Genomic DNA, 21,650 nt, shown 5'->3' with positions numbered 1-21,650 from the left:
ACTAAGAGAGCAAGTGGGAATCAGGCTGTTCCAGGTAATTCTGCATTTATGGACACTCACTGGGTACCACACCCAGCAGGGGATATGAAGGTGGCATGGTCCCTGCTCCCAGGGGAGTACCCAGTCTAGGGACAATTTGGTAACAGCCAGGTTACCATGAAGTGGCATGTGCTGTCCAGAAGGCACAAAGGATTGTGGGGGAGGGAGAAAGATTGGTTCTGGGTGGGTGGCACCAAAAGGCTTCCTTGAGATGACGTCTGGGAAAGGCCCTGAAGATGAGTAGGATTTGGCAGGATAGAGGGGGCTTCAAAAGGGACATTCCAGGCATAAGGAACAGCTGTAGCCCAGGCTCAGAAGCAAGGGAGGAAGATCAAGGGGCCCAGGGTCTTGATGGTACAAGGTGGCTGGGCCTAGGAGCATAATCGGGGGGTGTGCAGGAGCTTGGAAAAAGAGGGAGAGAGGTCAGCTCTCCTTTCCCTGCCTGTCCTTTTCATCATCCTGCCAGGATCCCCGGGAGGGGGAGTTTCCTGGGCAGACAGTCATTCATGAGGACTGAGGAGGGGGAAGGGAGTGGCAAAGGGTAGGCAGCCCCCCAGACGCTGTGGCTCCCCCTTTCAGGGATCCTGACTGGCCGCTGTGTGAACTACAGCTCTGTGCTCCAGACCTGTGAGATCCAGGGCTGGTGCCCCACCGAGGTGGATACAGTGGAAATGTGAGGCCCTGGGCCAGAGAGGGGAGAAAAGAGGACCTACCCCACTCCCCTCTGCCAGTGTGGGAACCCCCCTGTATCTCTGACCCTGAGGAAGGCCTGTGGCTCCCAGTACTGTCCCTTGCTCTGGTGGAAAAGTGACCTCAGCACATCACCTTCTGCAACCAGTCTCACCTGTCCCTCCCTCCCTCCAACTCTCAGGGCCAGAGAGGCCCTTCATTTGCCAGCCTTTAGAGCGCCCTTTACCTGTAGGAAGTCTTCCTTTTCTTCTGGGGAGCTAAAGGCCTCCTGGTCTCACCCACAGGCCCATCATGATGGAAGCTGAGAACTTCACTATTTTCATCAAGAACAGCATCCGTTTCCCCCTCTTCAACTTTGAGAAGTGAGTCTTCCCTTTCTCCCTAAAGCAGAGATGCAGGCACCCCACCTCCACCTGCAACTGGTTTCAGGACAGTGAGAATGCCCCCATTCACTGGGTTCTCCTCACTTTCTCTCCCTCCACCCATCAACCCAGGGTTCCTAGTCTCAATTTCCCAGTGGGCCTTGACTACGGAGTAGCAGGTGGACTCTGGGGCCAGGTTCTCTACCAACCTCCCAGGCTTAGAACCCAAGGTGGGAGTATTACTTGGGGCAGAGGAGGTTCCTGGGTCACAGATGCCTTCAAAGGTCGAGCCCAAGTGGCTCATCCATTTTATTCCTTACATCAAGCCCACGTGTGGATAACCCTTTCTTAGTTCAGCCCCAACCCCCTCCCGCCTGCATCAACTCATGGGTTCCACAGCGGCTCGGTGGCCGTCAGCCTTGTACCAAGCAATGCCAGGCCCTGCAGAAGTGCGTGGAGTAGTCAGCAGTGACCTCTGCCCTCCCAGAACCCCAGCCTGGCAGCGGAGGGGGATCAGTCACCACCCACACACTTCACCCTAATCCCACCCCCTCCCCAAGGGTGATGATGCAGGGAAACGACCAGACTTTGTTCGCTCGTTAACCCTAGTCTTGCCTCTCTCCTATCCTGCTCAGGGGCAACCTCCTGCCCAACCTGACCGCCAGGGACATGAAGACGTGCCGCTTCCACCCTGACAAGGCCCCCTTCTGCCCCATCTTGCGGGTGGGGGACGTGGTCAAGTTTGCCGGGCAGGATTTTGCCAAACTGGCCCGCACGGTGAGGACCTAGCGCAACCCCTCGCTGGGAAGCTCAGCCCTCCCCCAGACTCGGGCCCTGCTTCCCCAGACCCGGGACCTCCTTCCCCAGACTCGGGGTCCTCGGGCAGGCGCGGGGGGGTCTGGCCAGGAACTGTCGAGACAGCGCCACCTGGTGGGATCGCGTGGTCCTGCAGCCGGCTCCGCGCCTGCATCCTTGGCGTCCACTCCTGCCCTGAGGGGTCTTGCCTCCCCTCCCCCACATCCCCCAAGCCTCCGTTTCCCATTCACGTCTTGAACTTCACCTCTAAACAGAAGCCTTAGATCTCTAGAAAGGGCCACACAATGGGAAAGCGTAACTTGGGACTGGAGATTCTGAAGTAGGGTTCAGAGGCTCAAGGCTACAGCACGCTCTTACAGAGCAGCGAGTAACAAGCCACTTTTCAATCTCCCTGCCTCTTTCCACCTAGGAAATGGAAGGGTATCATTTGCCATAAATATCCCACCCCGACCCTGGCCAAGTAAAAGGCTCAGAGGGCTGGGGAGAACTCATATCTGGCCCCTTTCTTCAGGGCGGAGTTCTAGGCATTAAGATCGGATGGGTGTGCGATTTGGACAAGGACTGGGACCATTGCATCCCCAGGTATTCCTTCACGCGGCTCGACAGCGTTTCTGAGAAGAGCAGCGTCTCCCCGGGCTACAACTTCAGGTAATCCCCTGGCCTCCTGGAACCGCAGCGGGAGTGGGCAAGGGCCGTCCTCAAGAACTGCACCTGGAGCAGCAGTGTGTACTGGGAAGACAAGGTCTCACATCCCCACGGCTCAACCCCATCATCAGGTTTTGACTCAGAATCAGGAAAGACTTTCTAAGAATCAGCCACTTGGTGAAGGGGTGGGTGGTCTTAGGAGACAATGGCCCCCATCCCTGGAGGGTTCCTGTCAAGGGTTCCTGCTCCAAGTCGTAGTTAGACCAGATAGCCAAAGTCTCTTGAAGTGTTAGGGTTCTGTGATTCTTTGCCTATTCTTAGCTCTGGCTGGGAAATTATAACATGTCTAAGGAACTCCCAGATAGCCCCATTCCCTATCCAGTGCCTGAATTTTCTAGCTTTCTCATTATACACACACATGCACACCCAAGGCAATAACTTAACATTTAAAAGAAGGCAATTCTATATTTCTGTCCATAATCAGGAAATTTCATGAGTCACAGATAACAATTGTAACTATCATTAGTTCTTCTTCAATGCCTTTCCAAACAAGAACCCAAACCAGTCTTCAAATATCCCAGTGGCTTTGAGACTTAAGGGATCTTTTGGGGTCTTGTCCATTTTGAAGAAAGGGAAAGAAAGGAACAGAGAATAAACTATTTGGAAGCAGAGAAAAGCCTTTGAGCATGCCCTTGTCCCATCCTAACTTCCCTGTCTATGAAATGGGGATAATATGGTTGTGATCTGGAGGATCCTGCTAGCCAATTCATAAAAAGCCTCAGCCCTCTGGTTTGTGTTTCTCTTAATTTGTTTCTTTGTCATTCATGTATTGATTCATTCATTGAACGCAGGCTTGCCTACCATTGGTAGGAACCGTACTTGATTGTACTGGGTCAGCAGTTCTCAAAGTATGGACCCTAGCCACTGAGCTACAGGCACCGAGCCTTTTTCATCCTTTTTCACCCCAATTTGTAACTTTAAAAAGAATCACCCACCCCATTAAGCTGTATATTTAATAGTTTTAAAAAATATATAGATGTATATTCTCTGGAAAGAAGAATTTTTAAAAATTGAGAGTGCTTTCATGATCAACTCCAAACTTTAAAAAAAAAATCATAGGAAACAACACATATTTTAAAGTAGGTTAAAAATACTGTTTGGCTCACTGGCAGAAATTGGCATATTTATTCAGTCAGCGCATCACACTGAGATCAATACAAAGCGTATTTGTGTGGTGGCTTAAAATAGTAACATATTAATAAACTTCTCATGATCTAAAATGCAAGTTTTCATCCTCATAACTTCCCTCTGGCCACTGGGAATTCTTCAATCCTCCAAAGAACTCATTTGGCAGGAACACTTGTGAAAAATGTAACTATTATGAAGACCCCAAGAACTGGTGCCATACAATTTTAGAACAGCCTCTGGAAGAATTGGTTTGGAGTTCAGTCTCCATCGTATTGTGCTGGGGCTACCTTCTCTCCCTCTCTGCCTAGCATGGCATAGTCCTAAATCAGTCTGGGCTGTATTTGGGGAGATAGGACACAGGGTTTCTGAGGACCCTGCCAGCATAATTCCCAGAGGCCTGAGGGAAGCCATCTGAGGGTGTGGGCCCCTCTTTGGACCCCAGGTTAACTGATCCCCTCACCAAAGCCCTCCAAGCCAGAGTAGAAGAGGGCAAAGGAGCTTAACTGGACCCTTGTGATTTAAGAGTTTCCATATGGCCCAAGCAATAGCCAGGGGAAAACATCTCACTTCCGTGGCAAGCAGAGGACTCTGCCCAAGCCCTCAAACCCCTCCGCCTGGATGCCCCCACTGCCCTCATCCCGCCTTCAAGCTGCTGACACCACACTGATGCCCAAGGCCCAGCTAGGATCCCAAGTGTGGGAGGCTGTAAGGCCACCTTCCTGAGTCCTCAAATAAGAGGGAAAGGGTCACAAAGCCAGGTTCGGTGCAGGCCACGGTGTGGTTCCTATAAAACAGTTTAATAAAAACCCATCCAGCAGTAGGAATGGTGCTGGTTACCCGATGTGCAAAGCATTTTGTGTGCTTTGACTCATTGTTCCATACCCACTCTACAAAGTAGGTGCTATGGTGAGATTTTACAGATGAATAAGGGTCTCAAAGTCACAGAGCGAATAAGGGTGGGGGCCTGGATGCAAAACATATTTTCCTGGATGATCTCCACCCACCCAGGAAGGCTAGGGACATTTACATCTACAAATCCTCAGAAAAACTTGGCTGTGTGGTTGGTACTCTCATCCCTGCTTAAAAAACAAAGAATCTGAGTTCCAGGGAGGCTAAAAGACAGCAGATGCTGGAGGCATAATTCATAGCCCGGCCTTTTGTCTCCCAGAAAAATTCATTTGCCTCTCCCCCAACAGAGGCCCAATTGTTGCCGTTGGGAAAGGAATTATTCAGCCAAGATTTGGCCTTGTTTTAATCTGCAAACTCAGACATCCAGAAGCAGCTAGAGATCACATTTCCATCGCTAATTACTTCTGCAGCTCCTTTGCAAATACAACCCCTCTCCCCTTCTCTGTGCTGCTCTTTGACTGCAGAATCAGACATTTCAAGAATTTATAGCTGTTGAAGACCCCTTGGAGATGCCTAGACTGAGGCAGTCCTTTGACAGATGAGGAAGCAGAAGCTCCAAAGAGGAAGGGACTTGTCCAAGGTCATGGGTGCACCTTAAGGTAGCCTTAGAGGTCACTGGATCCCAGCTCCTACACTGTCTGTGACTCAGCCTGAGACAAGGTGGCCCATCCATCATCGGATGGCTCCAGTGACCTCACACTGAGCCAAAACAAGTCTTCCTTCAGTTCCTACCTGTGTACTTGGGTCTTTCCGTCTAATCTTTGTGTGATCCCCTAAGGGTTTCTGTTCTCCTACCTGAAATTAAGTAGAGGGATTTTACTCCTCGGTCTATTCTGCACAACGAAAGATTCCATGGGCCGTTGTAATATTTTTATGCAACCTCTTTCCAAGCACATGGACAGTGGGGTAGTGGGTCATCTGGATTTGTAGTATACAAAGTGCAGCATTTCTAAAAATAAGAACTGGAGAGAGTCACCATTTCAATGGTGTGCAGTGGAAAGATACTTCCAGCAGCAGCCTGGATTTCTGACGAGGGGCTCTTCTCGGTGGGCCAGGTCCCTACAGCCCAGGTGGACCCTCAGTTCCCCAGAGCAGGATTTAACCGAGCACCATACTCTCTGAAGCCCTGAGAGCAGACAGTGTTGTGTGTGTGCATGTGTGTGTTAGTGAGAGAGTGGGTGTGTTTGTCGGGGGTTGAACGTGTGAGCGTGGCAGTGTGTGAGTGTGCATGCGAGTGGATGTGTGAGAGCACAGGCATTGATGGTGCAATGACAGATTAAAAATACTGAATCCGCTAGGGTCCCAGCAGGAAACAGATGGCGCATTCAAACTGGGTAATCTGAGGCGAGTTTAATAAAGGGACTGTTTCAAAGGTGTGGGCAGGGTGTACAGAACCCACGAAGGAGAGTGCAGAGGCTGGAACAATTGCAGGACACCAGTCCGAAGGGGTGAGGGGAGGAAGCCATCACTGGGACCAGGAGACTCTACACAGTGCTGTGAGCAGAGGGCAGCCCGGTGGGCAGCATGGCCGTGACCCCAACAGAAGCCAGAGCTGAGGCAAAGCAGCCCACTGAGGCAGCCCAAGGCAGGGTGAGGAAGGGAGGAGCATAGATCCAAGAGACATCTGCGGAGATGTCCAGGACAAGTCCTGACAACTTTCATTTGGGAAGTCACAGCCCTTCATTCATTTGCAGAGGTCTCTAACCCCTTTATGTCCCCTGATGAAATCATGGACCATTGCTCAAAAAAATGCATGTGGTGACAGACCTGAGTCTTTCTGCAGGCAATTTTTTTTTAAGGATATTTTGTTGTTTCTACAAATGATATATGAATACATTCTCAGCAGGATCAATCCAAGCCATGCTGATATGTACAGTGTAATGACATGGGAACTCCCCTTCAATCCTCCGGGCCTGCTCCCTTGGCAGTAAGTTAACATCTGGGACTAATGAATTTCCTTCCAGTCTTTTTTCTACATCTTTATATTTATTCAGCATAAAATTCCAGGACTATAAATACCTCTAAAAGCCTATTCCTTCAAAGACATTTTACATCTTTTTTGGTTTGTTTTAAGAGATGAGGACTTGCTCTGTTGCCCAGTCTAGGTACACTGGTGTCATCATAGCTCACTGCAGCCTCGAACTCCTGGACTGAAGTGATCTTCCTGCCCCAGCCTCCTGAGTAGTTGGGACTACAGGTGCTGGCCACCACACCTGGCTAATTATTCTTGTAGAGATAGGGTTTTACTCACTATGTTGCCCAGACTGATCTTGGAATTCCAGGCCTCAAGCGATCCTCCCACCTTGGCCTCTCAAAGTGCTGGGATTTCAGGTTTAAGCCACCGTGCCCACCAGCCCACACCTATTTTTGACAGAATTCACAGTTCACCCCAAAGGTAGGCTTAGAAAGCGTTTGAGATGTCTAATCTCATAATCAATCTCAATCTCATAATTGAAACACATCAGGACTCAAACCCAGGGACTTGATCTGTATCCAGTTCTCTTAGCACACCTTCCACCATCACATGGCTTACAAGAAAAAGAGAAAATAACTGTAAGAGATACATCTGGTGGTGATGGCTGGAGTGATTGATAGGAGACAGGAGAAACAGTGCAGTTAGCAATGCCTGGTTTCTTGTTTCTCTGCTGAGAGTTCCTAAGACAGCTTTGCTACTAAAAGGCAACACAGTTTTGGATTTCCTCTCCTGGTGTCTGGGACAAAAAAACACTTGTTCAGCTGCTCCATGTTCCTGGTGCAGTAGGTGTTTCTAGTGATTGCCTGGAGTTGGAAATCTACCCACAGCAGTTTTCATGAAGCTCTAAGATTTGGCGCCTGTTCTGCTTCCACTCGGAAACGTGTGGATCAGCAAGATCTTAGGCCAATTGACAGAGGCAGAATTGAAGTGCGCCCTTGGCTTTGATCACTCTCAGTACAATCTGGATTTTCCTTCTTCCAAAAGCCTAGAATATGTGTTAAAAGGCAGCCAATCGCCATCATTTCCACAGGAACACTCAAAGGCCCTCTAAATCAGCAAGTGGGAGTGGAGCTATTTGCTCGTATTCTCCATGTTCTGTTTTCTTCCTTCCCCTTCTTTTTTTTTACTTTTTAAAAAAATTTTTTTAATAAAAACATTGTATTTACTTAGGAGCATTCAGAATGTCAACAGCTGCAACTTTTTTTTGCAATTACAGAGTGGTATTCAGTTAACAGAACAACAATTATTTCGTATAAGCTGCATCAGAGACAACTGAAGAGGAAAAAACTACCATACCGATATATATAACTAATTTATTCTGCGCACCAATAACAACCTGCTTTAAATTTCCATGCCAATTTACAACCCCCAGACTGTACCAGGCAAGGTTAGTGGCTATTGAAAATACCACCAGGATACGGCTATCTAAAGACACATTCAGTAGTCTGTCAACTATACAAAAAAAGACGCTGTACAGTTTAAAAACAAATCTTACACAGCCTTACATTTCAATTTTTTCTTTAAAAGGAGTGAGTTGTATACAGGGGGGTTAAATGCTTTATAGACAAGAAAAAAAAACTGCGCTAGAACCAACTTATTCATCATCATCTTCATCTTCCTCCTACCCTTCATCTTCATCTTCCTCTTCCTTCTTTTTCTTGTTTTCAGCCTTGACAACTCCTTTTTTCGCTGCATCAGGCTTTCCTTTCGCTCGGTATGCAGCAATATCCTTTTCGTATTTTTCCTTCAGCTTTGCGGCCTTCTTTTCATCAGGCTGCTTGTCCTCCGCAGCAGTGTTATTCCACATCTCCCCCAGCTTCTTTACAACATCACCAATGGACAGGCCGGGATGTTCTCCTTTGATTTTGGGGCGATACTCAGAACAGAACAAGAAAAAGGCCGAAGGAGGCCTCTTGGGTGCAATGGGATCCTTGAACTTCTTTTTTGTTTCCCCTTTAGGAGGTATATAGGTTTTCATTTCTCTTTCATAGCGGGCCTTATCTGCCTTTGCCATACCTTCAAATTGTCCTTTCTCTTTAGCAGACATGGTCTTCCCCCTCTCTGAGCACTTCTTAGAAAACTCTGAGAAGTTGACTGAAGCATCTGGGTGCTGCTTCTTGTGTTCCTCCCGACAAGTTTGCACAAAGAATGCATAGGATGACATTTTGTCTCTCGGCTTCTTAGGATCTCCTTTGCCCGTGTTTAGTTATTTTTCCTCAGCGAGGCACAGAGTCGCCCAGTGCCCGTCCGGCTCTCACTTGCCCCGGTGCTGTCTCTATGGAGCTCAATGTACTGCCTACTTTTAAAAATTTTTTTTAAATTATTTATTTATTGAGACAGAATCTCATTATGTCACCCTTTGTAGAGTGCAATTGCGTCGCAGCTCACAGCAACCTCCAACTCTTGGGCTTAAACAATTCTCTTGCCTCAGCCTCCCAAGTAGCTGAAACTACAGGCGTCTGCCACAACCCCTGGCTATTGTTTTTTGTTGTTGTAGTTGTCATTATTGTTTAGCAGGCCTGGGACAGGTTCAAACCCACCAGCTCCAGTGTATGTGGCCTGCGCCCTAACCACTGAGCTACAGGTGTCGAGCTTTCCTTCCCCCTCTTGAGGTTTCAGTGGGAGGTGGACAGTGATGATCTTGGATTCACATAGCCCCTTATAATGCTCACACAACCAATATTATTGGGACAAAAGATTAGCTTGCATCTACTGAGTGCTTACCAATGAGCCAGGGACTTAGCAAGTGCTCTGGGTGGATTATCTTATCAACCCAGAACAGAGAGCATTTTTTTTTTTAATTTCAGATTAATAGGAGTACAAACCATTAGGTTATATAGTTTACACTATGTGGTTAAAGTCTGCGTTGCAGCCATGTCCTTCCCCCAGGAGTGTGCCTTATATCCATGCATTATACACATTGGGTGAGAACATATTGAACCCTCTCTTGGCCTCCCCCATTCTTAAATTTAAGTGAATTTGTTTGTTGGTTGGTTAGTTGGTTGGTTTGAGAAAGAATCTCACTCTGTCACCCTGGGTAGAGTGCTATGGCATCATAGGTTACAGCAACCTCAAACTCTTGGGCTTGAGCAATCCTTCTTGCCTCAGCATCTTGAGTAGCTTGGGCTACAAGCATGTACCACACCTGCCTAGTTTTTCTATTTTTAGTAGAAATGGGGTCTTGCTCTTGCTCCAGCTGGTCTCGAACTCTTGAGCTCACGCAATCTACCTGCCTCAGCCTCCCAGTGTGCTAGGACCACAGGCATGAGCCACGGTGCCCAAACTTAATTGAGTTTTTTAATAGCTGTAAACCAGAGGCTCAGGGGTTTCACTGACCTGCCCAAGGCCACTCAGATCATATAGCTGGAGCTGGAATTCAGCCCCTAGCAGCCTGGCTCCAGAGCCTGTGCCTACAAGCATAAGTATCCTGGTAGGACCAGTATGGTTACCCCCACTTTACAGATGAGGAAACTGAGGCCAACAAGATTGCTTCCAGTAACAGATAGCTGGTAACCTGGCTTTCATGTACATCTTCTGGCTCCACGACTGTTGATCTTTCCCTACCTCCTTAATTAAAGATAAATTAATAGTAATGCATTTTTAAAAGATCAATAACAAACCATTTTTAAGTGTCCACCTCTGAGGTTGATTAGGTTTCCTAGAATATGAGTAAATAAACATGGCTTTGGGCCCTCTTTTTTAATTTTTTTTTTTTTTTTTTTTGAGACAGAGTCCTATTATGTTGCCCTTGGTAGAGTTCTGTGGCATCACAGCTCACAGCATCCTCCAACTTGGGCTTAAACGATTCCCTTGCCTCAGCCTCCGGAGTAGCTGGGACTATAGGCCCGCTACAACGCCATTCTATTTTTTGGTTGCAGTTGTTGTTTAGCAGGCCCGGCCCAGGCTCGAACCCGCCACCTTTGTTGTATGTGGCCAGCACCCTACTTACTGAGCTATGGGCGCTGAGCCTTTGGGCCCTCTTCTAAAAGAGCTCCAGCCCACTGTGAGGACGTTGCCCCATCCCAAGGCAAAGAGTCTGCCAGGAGATATTTTTCTATCAGCATAAAGTCAACTGTAAAAGTGTCTTTCAGCTGGCAAATTGACTTTTCACCAGGCAAAGCTTTGCTGAGAACACACCTCGTTCACCAAGAAACCCAAATGCCAGGCCCAAGTTTTCCCTAGCAAGTCAAACCAGGCTCCCGCCAGTTTGTTGCCATTTTTCCTGCTGCTACAACAGTTACGTATCCTTGCTTTAGGAAGGAATTTCCACTGCTCTATGGGAGGATGGATAATTTCTAAACAGTGAGAGCTTCCAAGGGATTTCGTGATGAAAACCCTTCTCCAGCAAATGTTTATTGATAGCTGAAAATGTCAGCTCAGCGTGAGGAAGCTCCTCTAACAGCTGGAGCTATCCAAAACTAAAATTGGGCCATTCCTACAGGTGGTGACTTTCCTTGCGCTGGAGGTATTTAGGCATCAGCAGGGAAACCCCTGTCAGTTTCCTGATTATGTCCTGTGCTAGGTTTTGTGGCTGATACAGAAGTGAACAAGACCAGTTCCTAGAATCAAGGGAGTTTTCATTACTGGAAATGATAAATAAGCCTGAACCAAACAACAAAAATGTTTACACACACACACACAAATTTTTTTGTTCTGGAGCAAGCTGAGATGAAGCAGAGAAGAGCCCAGGCTGCGGACGAGGGTTTGGGCCTTGTCATGAATGCTCAGTATGATTTTAAGACACTAGCATCCCCCCATGGGCCTCAATTTCCTCCTCTGTGAAATGGGCTCATTAAACATGATAATCTTTAAGACCCTTTCAAGCTCTCCAAGTCTGAATCAGCGTGTGTGGGTGTCTGGCTTTGGAAACTTGGGCTGCTGAAGCATTCACTGTTATTTATAGACCTATCACATTGGAATGGAACTTCAGCCCTGCCCTGCAGAAACACATCTGACAAATGATTTATGATGGTAATTGACGTCTGTACTTACTCATTCTTTATCTATTGCTGCTAATGGCGCAAGGAAGCACAGACACAAACATACCAGGTCTCAGTACTGTTAGGCCTCAGCATTATTCAGGGTGGTCCTGTGTTCGGACTGTCCTTTCTGGCCACAGAACAGGTGTCTCAGCGAAGGTCCCAGCAGGAAAGAGCATGCTTTCTTTGTGAAGAAACTTACACAACAGAAACCAGCATGGAAGCTGAGGCGCTCAAAGGGGAACAAAGTGGGAAGCTGTTAGCACCCCAGGCCTGCAGCCAGTGGAGGGAATGGGTTTGTCCCAGTGACACAGCCATGGCAACGCCAGGGCAAAGCAGGGACGCAGAGAGCAGGCTCATAACCTCCACCTCTCTTATTCCTGCCTCTGGTCCCCTGCCCGTTGGCCAAGCCCCACTACCCTGTTTTCTCGAAAATAAGACATCCTCTGAAAATAAGACCTACTTACAGGACCGATAAGACGTCCCCTGAAAATAAGACCGAGCGCATCTTTGGGAGCACACCTTAAAATAAGACACTGTCTTATTTTGGGGGAAACAGGGTAGAAACCTGAGGGAGAGAGTCAGGGAACGTGGCCTGTAGAGGTCAGCCTGCAGGGCTCCCAAGACCAGAGGCAGGTCTAGGGGAACCATCCCTGCTATCCTGCTGGTACCTGGCCTTAGGTGGCCCTTCCATCAGAAAATATCCTGGCCCCGACAACTCCAGTCTTGACTGTGCCCTAGGGGCTTCTTTTTCCTTTCCCAGCTCAGGGCTAGCAGGTGTCCAGAATCTGTTCTCTGCTCTGATACTTATGGCATCAGCAGAGTCACAGCCACACTCCGCTTCCCTCCACAGCTGAGGTGTTTTCACAGGCACCAGCTTAACAAGCTCCCTGCCCACTGAGGCTGCAACAATCTCCCCTTTTCAGCTCCTCTCATAGGAAAGCAGCAGGGGTAGGCTGGTGCTCTGCGTTCAAGTGGCCCAAGTTCAGACCCCAGTTGTGCCCCTTGCAGGCCCCATATCCTGAGAATGGCTGGACTTTTCTCTAGTCCATAAAATCAGGACAGTTACCTGATGGCCAGTAGATAATAGGAATTAAAAGCTGTGGATAGGTACTGTGCTCTAAGCCTGCCACTACTGCTATTATCTCCATTTTACAGACAGAGAAAACTGAGACTTGGGTCATTTGCCCAAGGTCATATAAATAAACTGATTCAGGTGGCAAATCTGAGAACTGTCTCATTTCAAAGTCCCTAAGCCACCAGCTATCCCACTGAGCTGTTGCTCTGAGGCCTGAATGAAATAACGGGTGTGGGCCTCCAGCTTGGTGCTCGGTAGGAATAAGGGCCCCGTGTATATTATTTTACTACTCTGTACCGGTTCCCCCTGTACAGGGCCTGCTCCCACCAAGAGCACCTGGTTTTCCACCCAGCCAGCTGCCTGATCTAAATGTTTTCTGTTTGGTAGAGAAAAAAACCTGTTGCTGTCACTTTTTGTTAGCTCTACCTATAGAACTGGGAGAATTTGGAAAGGTCAAAGTCAGCAGGAGGAATCCTGAGGCCAACACTAACCTCAATCTTTGAGACATCCAGAACTTCAGAAATTCCTTTATTCTTCCAGCAAGCATCTACTCAGCCCCTTACTGAGGTTGCTAGGCCTTTGAGCAAACAGAGAGAGTGAGATACGGCTCCTAGTCCATAGTCCAGACTATTACCCACAATCTGGTGCAGTAGAGGCCTGAATCCTAGCGGAGAGAGGAAAGGCAGCCCAGAGGGATGTCCCAGACTCAGCTCAGCTGGTAAACCAGCTCCCTGGAGGAAAAGGAAACAAAACTCTGCTTTGCAGTATTTACCAATTTCTACGTGTGAACGCCCCACCATGTCAATTCCAGGCTACAAGTACAAAGTCGCTGAAGGTGGAATTGGGAAGAGATGCGCAGTAGTGGGTCCTGCCAGCCAGGGCGTGCGGTTGCTGCTGCTGTCATTTCCATTAGTCCCTACCCTCCAGCCCACTGGCCCACTCTCAGCTTCTTCAGAAATACCACATCCTTTCCCAATAGAGCTTAGTCGGGAAAGCCTCCCCTGCCTCTGGCCTTCTGCCTCTTAACCTCCTCATCCTCCAAGTCTCACCTTTAGTGTCACTCTCACGTGGAGCCTTGCCTAACCCTCACCTAACTGGGCCCAGGGAGCAGTGCTCCTCTCTCCCAAGCCCTTCCTTATGTCTGGTTTTAGCTATTTATGGGATTGTGGGATTAATATGTATTTCTGTCCTCTCATGACAACAGAGCTCAGCAGTGCCTAGTGCAGTGTCTGGCACAGAGCAGGTGTGCTCGAAATAATTGTTGAAAGCTGAATGAAGGAGAGGCCATTTGAGTGGGGCCTTAATGGGTGAATAGGAGTTTGCAAGGTGGAAAAGGGGAGGACAGAAGAGCAGCATGGGCAGGAGCACAGAAGTCCATGTATATGGAGTGTATTCTGGAAATACAGGTGGTCTGGTGTGACTGGAGCTTCAGTGTGTGGTGGGACCTGCAGAGGAGGCAGGTGGCCTAGGTCAATGGTGCTCCCACCTAGCAAATGCCAAAGGGCCCTCCAGCCAGAGAACTGAAAGAAATCGGTCAGGCCTAGCAGAAATCAGGCAATAGACAGAACAATGTCGAATGCTGGCAGATACTGTCATAGAGGCCTGAATCCAAGTAGAGATAGGAAAGGCAGCCCAGGGAGATTTGTTCTGCAACTGGACTGTCTGAGTCTGAATCCCAGCTTTACTCACCATGGTTTTGTGACCTCAGACAAGCAGTTTATCCTCTCTGATCCTGATCCCTCACCTATAAAATGGGAATCACAATAGAACTTAATTTCATGGAGAAGCCGTGAGCATTAAATGAGCTCATGCGTGTAGAATACTTAGCACAGGGCTGGGCAGAGTAAGCACTCCATGTGTGCCAGCTGTTATCACTGCTAATTATCTACAGGAGTCTAAAGACTGTAATGGTTAAAGTGAATGTAGAAACTATTATTTCATTTTGTCCCGATTCTAGGCTGAGGAAGAAAACCGACATGTCGAGCTGGGTGCAGTGGCTCATGTTATAATCCTAGCATTCTGGGAGGCCGAGGCAGGAGGATCACTGAGCCCAGGAGTTTGAGGTTGCTGTAAGTTAGGCTGATGTCACTGCATTCTAGCCGAGACAACAGAGTGAGACTCTGTCAATAAATAAATAAATAAATAAAAAGAAAAGGGCACAGGTTTTAGGCACTAAAATATATGGGAACTCTCAACTCTTCCCCATCACGACTCTTTCTCCTCTGGTTTTTCAGTGAAGGTAAAAACTCAGAGAGGTGGGGTGACTTAAAGGGTCAAGAAGCTAATTCATGACAGCCATTGTACCACACCCAGTGCTCTTAGAGCAGCCATTCTCAACCTGTGGGTTGTGACCCCTTTGAGGGTCCAACGACCCTTTCACAGGGGTCGCTTAAGACCATCCTGCATATCAGATATTTACATTACGATCCATAACAGTAGCAAAATTACAGTTAGGAAGTAGCAACGAAAATAATGTTATGGTTTGGGGTCACCACAACATGAAGAACTGTATTAAAGGGTCACGGCATTAGGAAGGTTGAGAACCACTGTCTTAGAGCCTTCTTAGCTTTTTCCTAGGGTGCAGCTTGATGAGAATTTGCTCTCTTCCTGTCTAATCCTGAGTAATTCCCCAGTTTCAACTCATCCTTAGTCCTTCAGCAAATTGCTTCTCCTCCCTGAACCTCAATCATCCCAGCTATAGAGTTATGGGCGTTTGTACCAGTCAGGGTTAGTCGGGTTAGTATTGCTAATCGCTTTAACAAAATGACCCCTCAACACGGTGGCTTAACACAGAGGTGTCATTCTTGCTGTGGCTCTGTGCACTGCGGGTTACAGTGGGGCTGGGGAGCTCTGTGCATTCAAGGACCTGGTCTCCTGCCATCTTGACTACCAGTCCACCCTAGGGCCTCAAAGTCCTCCCCTGGCCCTAAGCAGCTGGCCATCAGGTGCGGAAGGGGAGGATGCAGAAGGCACACCGCTCTAAACCACCTCAGCACAGACTAACAAACCTCCCTTCCACTCCCATTGCATTGGCAGGAACTAGTCAGAGGGCCCCAGCTAGATGCAAGGGCTGGGGAGATGTGGTCCAATCGCGTACAAAGAAAGGACATGACCCAGGTGACCACCACGCCATCTCTGCCACAGGGGTGGCCCAGGTCCTGCAATCCCACTGACCACCTTGGAGTGCAGAAGGTGGGGATCCCAGTTCATCCCCCACCTGGAGCCTGGGCCTGCCCTCCCTGCGCTCTGTTCCTCCTCCCTCCCGCCCGGGAGGAGCACCCATCCCTGCCAAGCCTCCTCAGAGGGTGGGTGGCTGGTGAGATAATGATCTTACCAAGCTTACTGCCTCTTGGAAGGCAGGTGCTGGAGAAAAACCAAGTCCGCTTTGATTTTTCTCCCTGTTCCTTTCACATTCCTTCCCAAGATAAATTTAGCCAGCCCTCGCTTTGAACGGCAGTGCCCGGGATGCAACTTTTTGTTCGAGTCGGTGTCAAAGCCGTTTTCATGGTTGCAGCCTTAGGCCAGCCATGAAGACTTACTTCAGGACCACAGCCCCAGCCTCTGCCCTGCCACAAACATGTGTGACTCACCCTGTCACCCTTGATTAGTCCCTATGGGCAGCCGTTGCCACATCTCTGAGATAAGGCCTTAAATTCTCCAATGATGTGAGACAGAACACAGGATTTGGAAGGGCTCTGAGGTCTTGCACAAAGGCTGCCTCTTCCTTAACAGCCACCTAGAGCTCAGAGGCAGGACAGAGCAGGGGGCACAAGCATGGATTTTAGAGGCATCAGTATTGTTCAGAACCCCAGCTCAGGACAATTACCTTCTCATCTGTCTCCTCACCTATAAAATGGGTCAGCAACAGTGTGGTCTTCATGAGATTGGTGGCGGTGCTCATAGCAAGGGATTTGCATCTATTTCTGGGGCCCTCAAAACATGGGTGTGAACAGGGTAGACTTACCCTCAGGCCAACCTGAAAGTCATGGTTAGTACTTCCTGGGGCCTTCTGTCCCTTCCAGAGACTTCTCTAGACTTCTCTAAACTATTCTGAAAGGCCTCTTGGACCTCATTGTCTCTGTCAATACGATGTCCTTTCTGGTGTCTCCTGCTAACCTCTGCCACCACAGAATTCATTCTGCTTTGCCTTGGGGGTGAAGCCCCCTTCCCCTACCACCCAGACCATAACTTACCATAGTGTTAAAGATCGTTGAGCCCCTCCCCTCCTTCCCTGACCTCCAAGTCTTCTTCCACCTAAGCGGTTGCACTTTTCTCAGCCTCCTTCCAGGGGCCACTCTCATTTCTACCCTGGGTCTTACTTTCTCTTGAGAAGATCCCCTTTCCTCTCTGCCTTTCCCTTCAGCTGCAAAGCCTGCAGGGAAATACCTTCTCAGGTAAGGCTCTCCCAGAAACCTTTCTCTCACTGAGTAGTTTTCAGCCTCATGTGGATAACAGGTGCATCATTCAGGCACAAAAGCTCGGGCCATGCCCACATTTAGGCAGAGACAGAAAATGTGCCACCTGTTCTCCCGCACTCCTTCCTGACCCAGATAAAGCTCTCCGGGCCTGAGATTCCTGCCCTGTAGAATGAGGGTGGTGAGGGTGCTTGTTCTGAGAGGGAACAGTGAGTGGACTCAAGAGGGGTGACTGAATGAAGGGACTTGTGCATAACGGTGCACTTGGGGTAAAGGGTGCCGACAAGGCTGGTGAAGGTCCTCGGGGCTGGCAACCCTGCTACCAGCTGCTACCACCTTGGCTGGCAGGGACAAGGGGAGGTAGCAGTTCCCAGAGCCTGGAGAGCTAAGCCAGTGTTAGAGGCTCAGTAGACTAAACACCTTGAACCTTTCTTTCCTCTGTCTCTGCCTCCCTGTGAGTGCCTCCCATCAACTGAACCCACCAAGAAACAGAGGGCAGGGTGCAATTAGTCTCTGCAGAATAGAGAGCCCAGAGCTGGGCAGAGAAGGGGCAGAAAATGGGTGTGGAGGAGCAGACAGAATATCTAACAAAAGAATCTCCATGGTGCCCAGCTAGAAAGGCTGGGGTTTACCCATCTCCCCCAGCAGCCCTGCGAGGGGGCATGAGCACACCCGACTTTACAGACAAGGAAACTGACACCCTTTCTAAGGGCTAAGGAGCATAGCAGGCCAAGCTGCTGGCAAGTGGTGCAGCCAGGAGTTAGGTTCTTTTCTGACCAGATGGCAGCCTGAGCAGACAGTGACAGATGTTTTATGATTTAAGGTGACCCTTCCCCATCACAAATTTTCTTCCTCCTGTGTCTGTAATCCCTTCATTATTGATGCCGCCGAGCTGAGCGGTTGCTTCTCCCTGGTGTACGGTTTCAAATGCAAATATCTCTGGGAGGAGGATCACATCAATCATTGTACACTCACAGGGAATGAGTTTCCAGACCCCTGCTGGGGGAGTCCTGGGAGCCTGTGGGAATGGAAACACTGAGGGGTAGGGCGCCAACCCCATATGCCGGAGGTGGTGGGTTCAAACCTAGCCCCAGCCAAAAAAACTGCAAAAAAAAAAAAACTAAAAACTAAAAAATGAGGGTACACACAGACTGAGAGTGATGTCAACCCCACACCATCGAGGAGTTTGCTGGGCCCTTTCACTCCAGCATTTCACTCAATCCTCACCACTTTTCAAAGATACCATCTTCGGGAACCCACATTACAGCTGTGGGAGAGCAGCCCAAAGAGATTACACTTTGCCAGAGTTAATGTTTTGCCTACGATGGGCAGAGCCACCTGGGGAATGAGCATTGGCTTTTGAAGCCCAAAACTGATGCAGTTCAAATCCCAAGTCTGACAATTAGTAACTATAAAACTGCAAGTGAATCTCTTCCCCACCACAGGATCTGCAAAATGGGGGTGTGAACATTCACCCCCCTGTGTTGAACACCCACCTCTGATCACTCTCCTGAGATCCCAGCATGGTACATGGTACCCAGCAGCCAAGACAGAGAAGGTGTAGAGGTCAAAGTCTTGAACTTGGGCAAATCCAGCACTGGGTCTCCTCGGCTGAGTATCCCTGGATAAGCCACCTTAGCCTCTCTAGGAGCCTCGTTTGAGAAATAGAGCAGCCACATGCCCATCTGTATTAGTCTGTCTTTTTGTTTATAATAGGATAGATGAATCTGGGCAATTGATAAAGAAAAGGAATTTATTTCTTACCATTACTGGGATGTTCAAGGTGGAGGAACCATATCCGGCGAGAGTCTTCCTACTTGTGGGGACTCTGCAGAATGTCGAGCTGTCACAGGGTATCACATGGAAAGGGCATGTGCTAATGTTCTAGCTCAGGTCTTTTTCATCTCCTTACAGAGCCACCAGTTCCCCTCCCAGGATAGCCCATTAATCCATTAATCCATGAATAGATTAATCCATTCATGAGGGCAAAGCCCTCAAGATCCAATCACCTCTTAAAGGCTCTGATTCTCAATACTGCCACACTGGGGATTAAGTTTCAACATGAGGCTTGGAGGGAGCATTCAAACCACAGCACTACCCCATAGGTTTGTTGCACGGATGAAAGGAGATGAGATGTCTGAATGCACTTTTTTTAAATTGTATGTATGTATAGACGTGTAAACACATTCCTTTAGCAATAAGAACGGCCAGCATCAGCAAGTATTTCCTGAGTGCTTACTATATTTTAGGCACTGTTCTAAACCCCCAACACAAGTGGTTTCACTCAATTCTCATGGCACCCCTATGAAATGAGACTTCTGTATTATTCTCACTCATAAAAAAAGGAAATTGAGTCTCAAAGAGGCTAAATAACTGGCCCAAGTTTGCACAGCCAGTAAGTGGCAGAGAGGCCTGTGGAGGGGAGCACCCATAGTGAGCTCCCCCAGGAGACCCAAAAACTTAGAATGGAAGAAGCTTGGAGTCCAGCCATAGCTCAAACCTTTGTACACACCAGAATTATTGGGGGAAATTATTTAAAAGGCAGCATCCAGGGTTCCACCACAGACATGCTGATTCTATGAGTTCAAGGTCAGGTCCAGGAATCTGCTTTTTTAACAAGCCCCCATTATGACGCCAGAGCAGAGGGTCAGCTCACCTGGCGGGGGAGGACCGTGACAGGTATCTCACAAACCATGGCAAGGGTTGCTTGGGAGGTAGAGTCACAGGGCTCTAGAGGAGACTAAGTTTCAGATGGGAGAGATGGGAGCGCACGATGAGACCCACCTTCACCTGTGGCCCCCAGGTTTGCCAAGTACTACAAGATGGAGAACGGCAGAGAGTACCGCACACTCCTGAAGGCTTTCGGCATACGCTTCGACGTGCTGGTGTATGGGAATGTGAGTCCTGGGGCCAGGCAGCGGGGTGGACAGGGGAGGCAGCCCGGAGCAGCTGGAGGGCCCTGAAAAGGCTCCTCTGGGGGGCAAGGGTCTGCGCTGAACAGCTTTGATACCCTCAGCTGGTCACTGTCCTGCTGATCTCCCAAAAACCCTTCTGGCCCCAACCCCACCTCTGCCCACGTGCCTTGGTCTTTGTGCATACAGGCTGGCAAGTTCAACATCATCCCCACCATCATCAGCTCCGTGGCGGCCTTTACTTCCGTGGGAGTGGTGAGTCCAGGCTGACAAGAGGCCAGTCAGAGCGGGGCCCAGACTGGCATGGGTTGGCAGGGGCGTGACGGGGGCAAGCCCTCTGCCATGCCAGGCGCCTCAGCCTCCTGCAGCAGCTCCCTGCTGCGTGGGCCCCAGCTGGAACGTATCCCACCACAGAGCTCAGAGCACGTGAAACAGCCTTCCCATTTTCAGGAGGCTCCACCTGTTACATAGTTGCTGTTTCTTACCGTGAAGATGGAGGGAAAGACTCCAGGGTTTCCACAGACCAAGATGCCTTAATGAGGAGCAGAGCCCACGTGGCTAGGCAGGGACACAGCCCGCTCCCAGGGACTTCTGCCCCTCAGTTTTGCTCCTCCCAACGAGTCCTCTCTCTGCCTAGTTGTGGTCTGGGGACGACTCTAGGAGCTGAGAAAGCATGCCATGAAGATGTCCCGCAAAGCCCCTGGGTATTTGTCTAAGGAGAGACATCTGTCAGGCCTCTCTGGAGGACTCACCTCCCACCCTGACCTGGGCAGTACGGGGGCTGCCTGCACCCACTGCTTCCTGCCACCCTGCCCCTACCCGTCTAGGGCTCCCTCTGAGCCTGCCCTGCCTCTCCTCCTCTAGGGGACTGTTCTTTGTGACATCATCCTGCTCAACTTCCTCAAGGGGGCCGACCAGTACAAAGCCAAGAAGTTTGAGGAGGTGAGTTGGGGCAGGACAGAGCAGGTGCTGGCCCCCCCGGGACTTACAGTGACTTCCCTTTTGGGGAATCTCCTGAAGGGGAGTTCATTGGACCTCACTATTTCGGGTTGGCACAAAAGACAGTTTGGTCAAGAATCTCAGGGACTCTGGGACTCTGCCAACATCCTCCCCACACCCCAGCTCCATCATCCCCTCTCCATTTCCAACTATGGAATGGCTCAAGTTTCTGTTTGCCCTTGGGCTACATGGGAAAAGTCTTGGGATCAGTAAGCAGGTCAGGGGCCCTCACTGCTGAGTCTGTCACATAGGAGGACTTTCTGCCTGCAGGTGAGCGAGACGACGCTGAAGGGCGCTACCTTGACCAACCCAGTGTACCCCAGTGACCAGACCACGGTGGAAAAGCAATCCACGGATTCAGGGGCATACTCTATAGGCCACTAGGGCCTCTTCCCACAGCCCTACATGGGCTCCAGGCCTCCCACAGGGGACCCCAGCTGAGCGAGGGATGAGGGAGAAGAGGGGCTCTCATTTCTGCCACTCACCCCATGAGGCCGCAGGTGTCTGGGCCTCCTGTTTCTCTGGCAGACAGTGCATGCTCCCTGCTGAGATCCCAACCTCACCTTCACCCCTTTCCAAGGAGTATATACAATATTTTAAGGACGAGAGGCCATGAGGGCCTACCAAGTGCCAGGCACTCTCA

The 21,650-nt window shown here is 49.4% G+C and overlaps 2 protein-coding genes across 2 annotated transcripts in view; one reads left to right on the top strand and one right to left on the bottom strand.

Moving 5' to 3' along the window:
• The window catches only part of P2RX3 (purinergic receptor P2X 3), a 30,738-nt gene extending 9,347 nt beyond the window's left edge, over window positions 1–21,391 (top strand). The window contains exons 5-12 of the mRNA XM_053561445.1: window positions 619–712; window positions 1,014–1,091; window positions 1,727–1,868; window positions 2,419–2,555; window positions 19,900–19,993; window positions 20,198–20,263; window positions 20,873–20,950; window positions 21,278–21,391. Coding sequence (XP_053417420.1) covers window positions 619–712; window positions 1,014–1,091; window positions 1,727–1,868; window positions 2,419–2,555; window positions 19,900–19,993; window positions 20,198–20,263; window positions 20,873–20,950; window positions 21,278–21,391 — 803 coding nt within the window. The remainder of the gene's footprint in view (window positions 1–618; window positions 713–1,013; window positions 1,092–1,726; window positions 1,869–2,418; window positions 2,556–19,899; window positions 19,994–20,197; window positions 20,264–20,872; window positions 20,951–21,277) is intronic.
• On the bottom strand, window positions 8,246–8,788 carry LOC128565146 (high mobility group protein B1-like). Its single transcript, XM_053561443.1, has one exon. It carries the CDS (start codon window positions 8,786–8,788, stop codon window positions 8,246–8,248), a length of 543 nt encoding a protein of 180 aa, XP_053417418.1.
• Window positions 21,392–21,650: the final 259 nt, after the last annotated feature.

The sequence above is a fragment of the Nycticebus coucang genome, chromosome 14, assembly GCF_027406575.1.
Source record: "Nycticebus coucang isolate mNycCou1 chromosome 14, mNycCou1.pri, whole genome shotgun sequence".
Lineage (NCBI taxonomy): Eukaryota > Metazoa > Chordata > Mammalia > Primates > Lorisidae > Nycticebus > Nycticebus coucang.
Note: the sequence above shows the minus strand (reverse complement) of the source record. Positions and strands in the feature narration are given on the sequence as shown.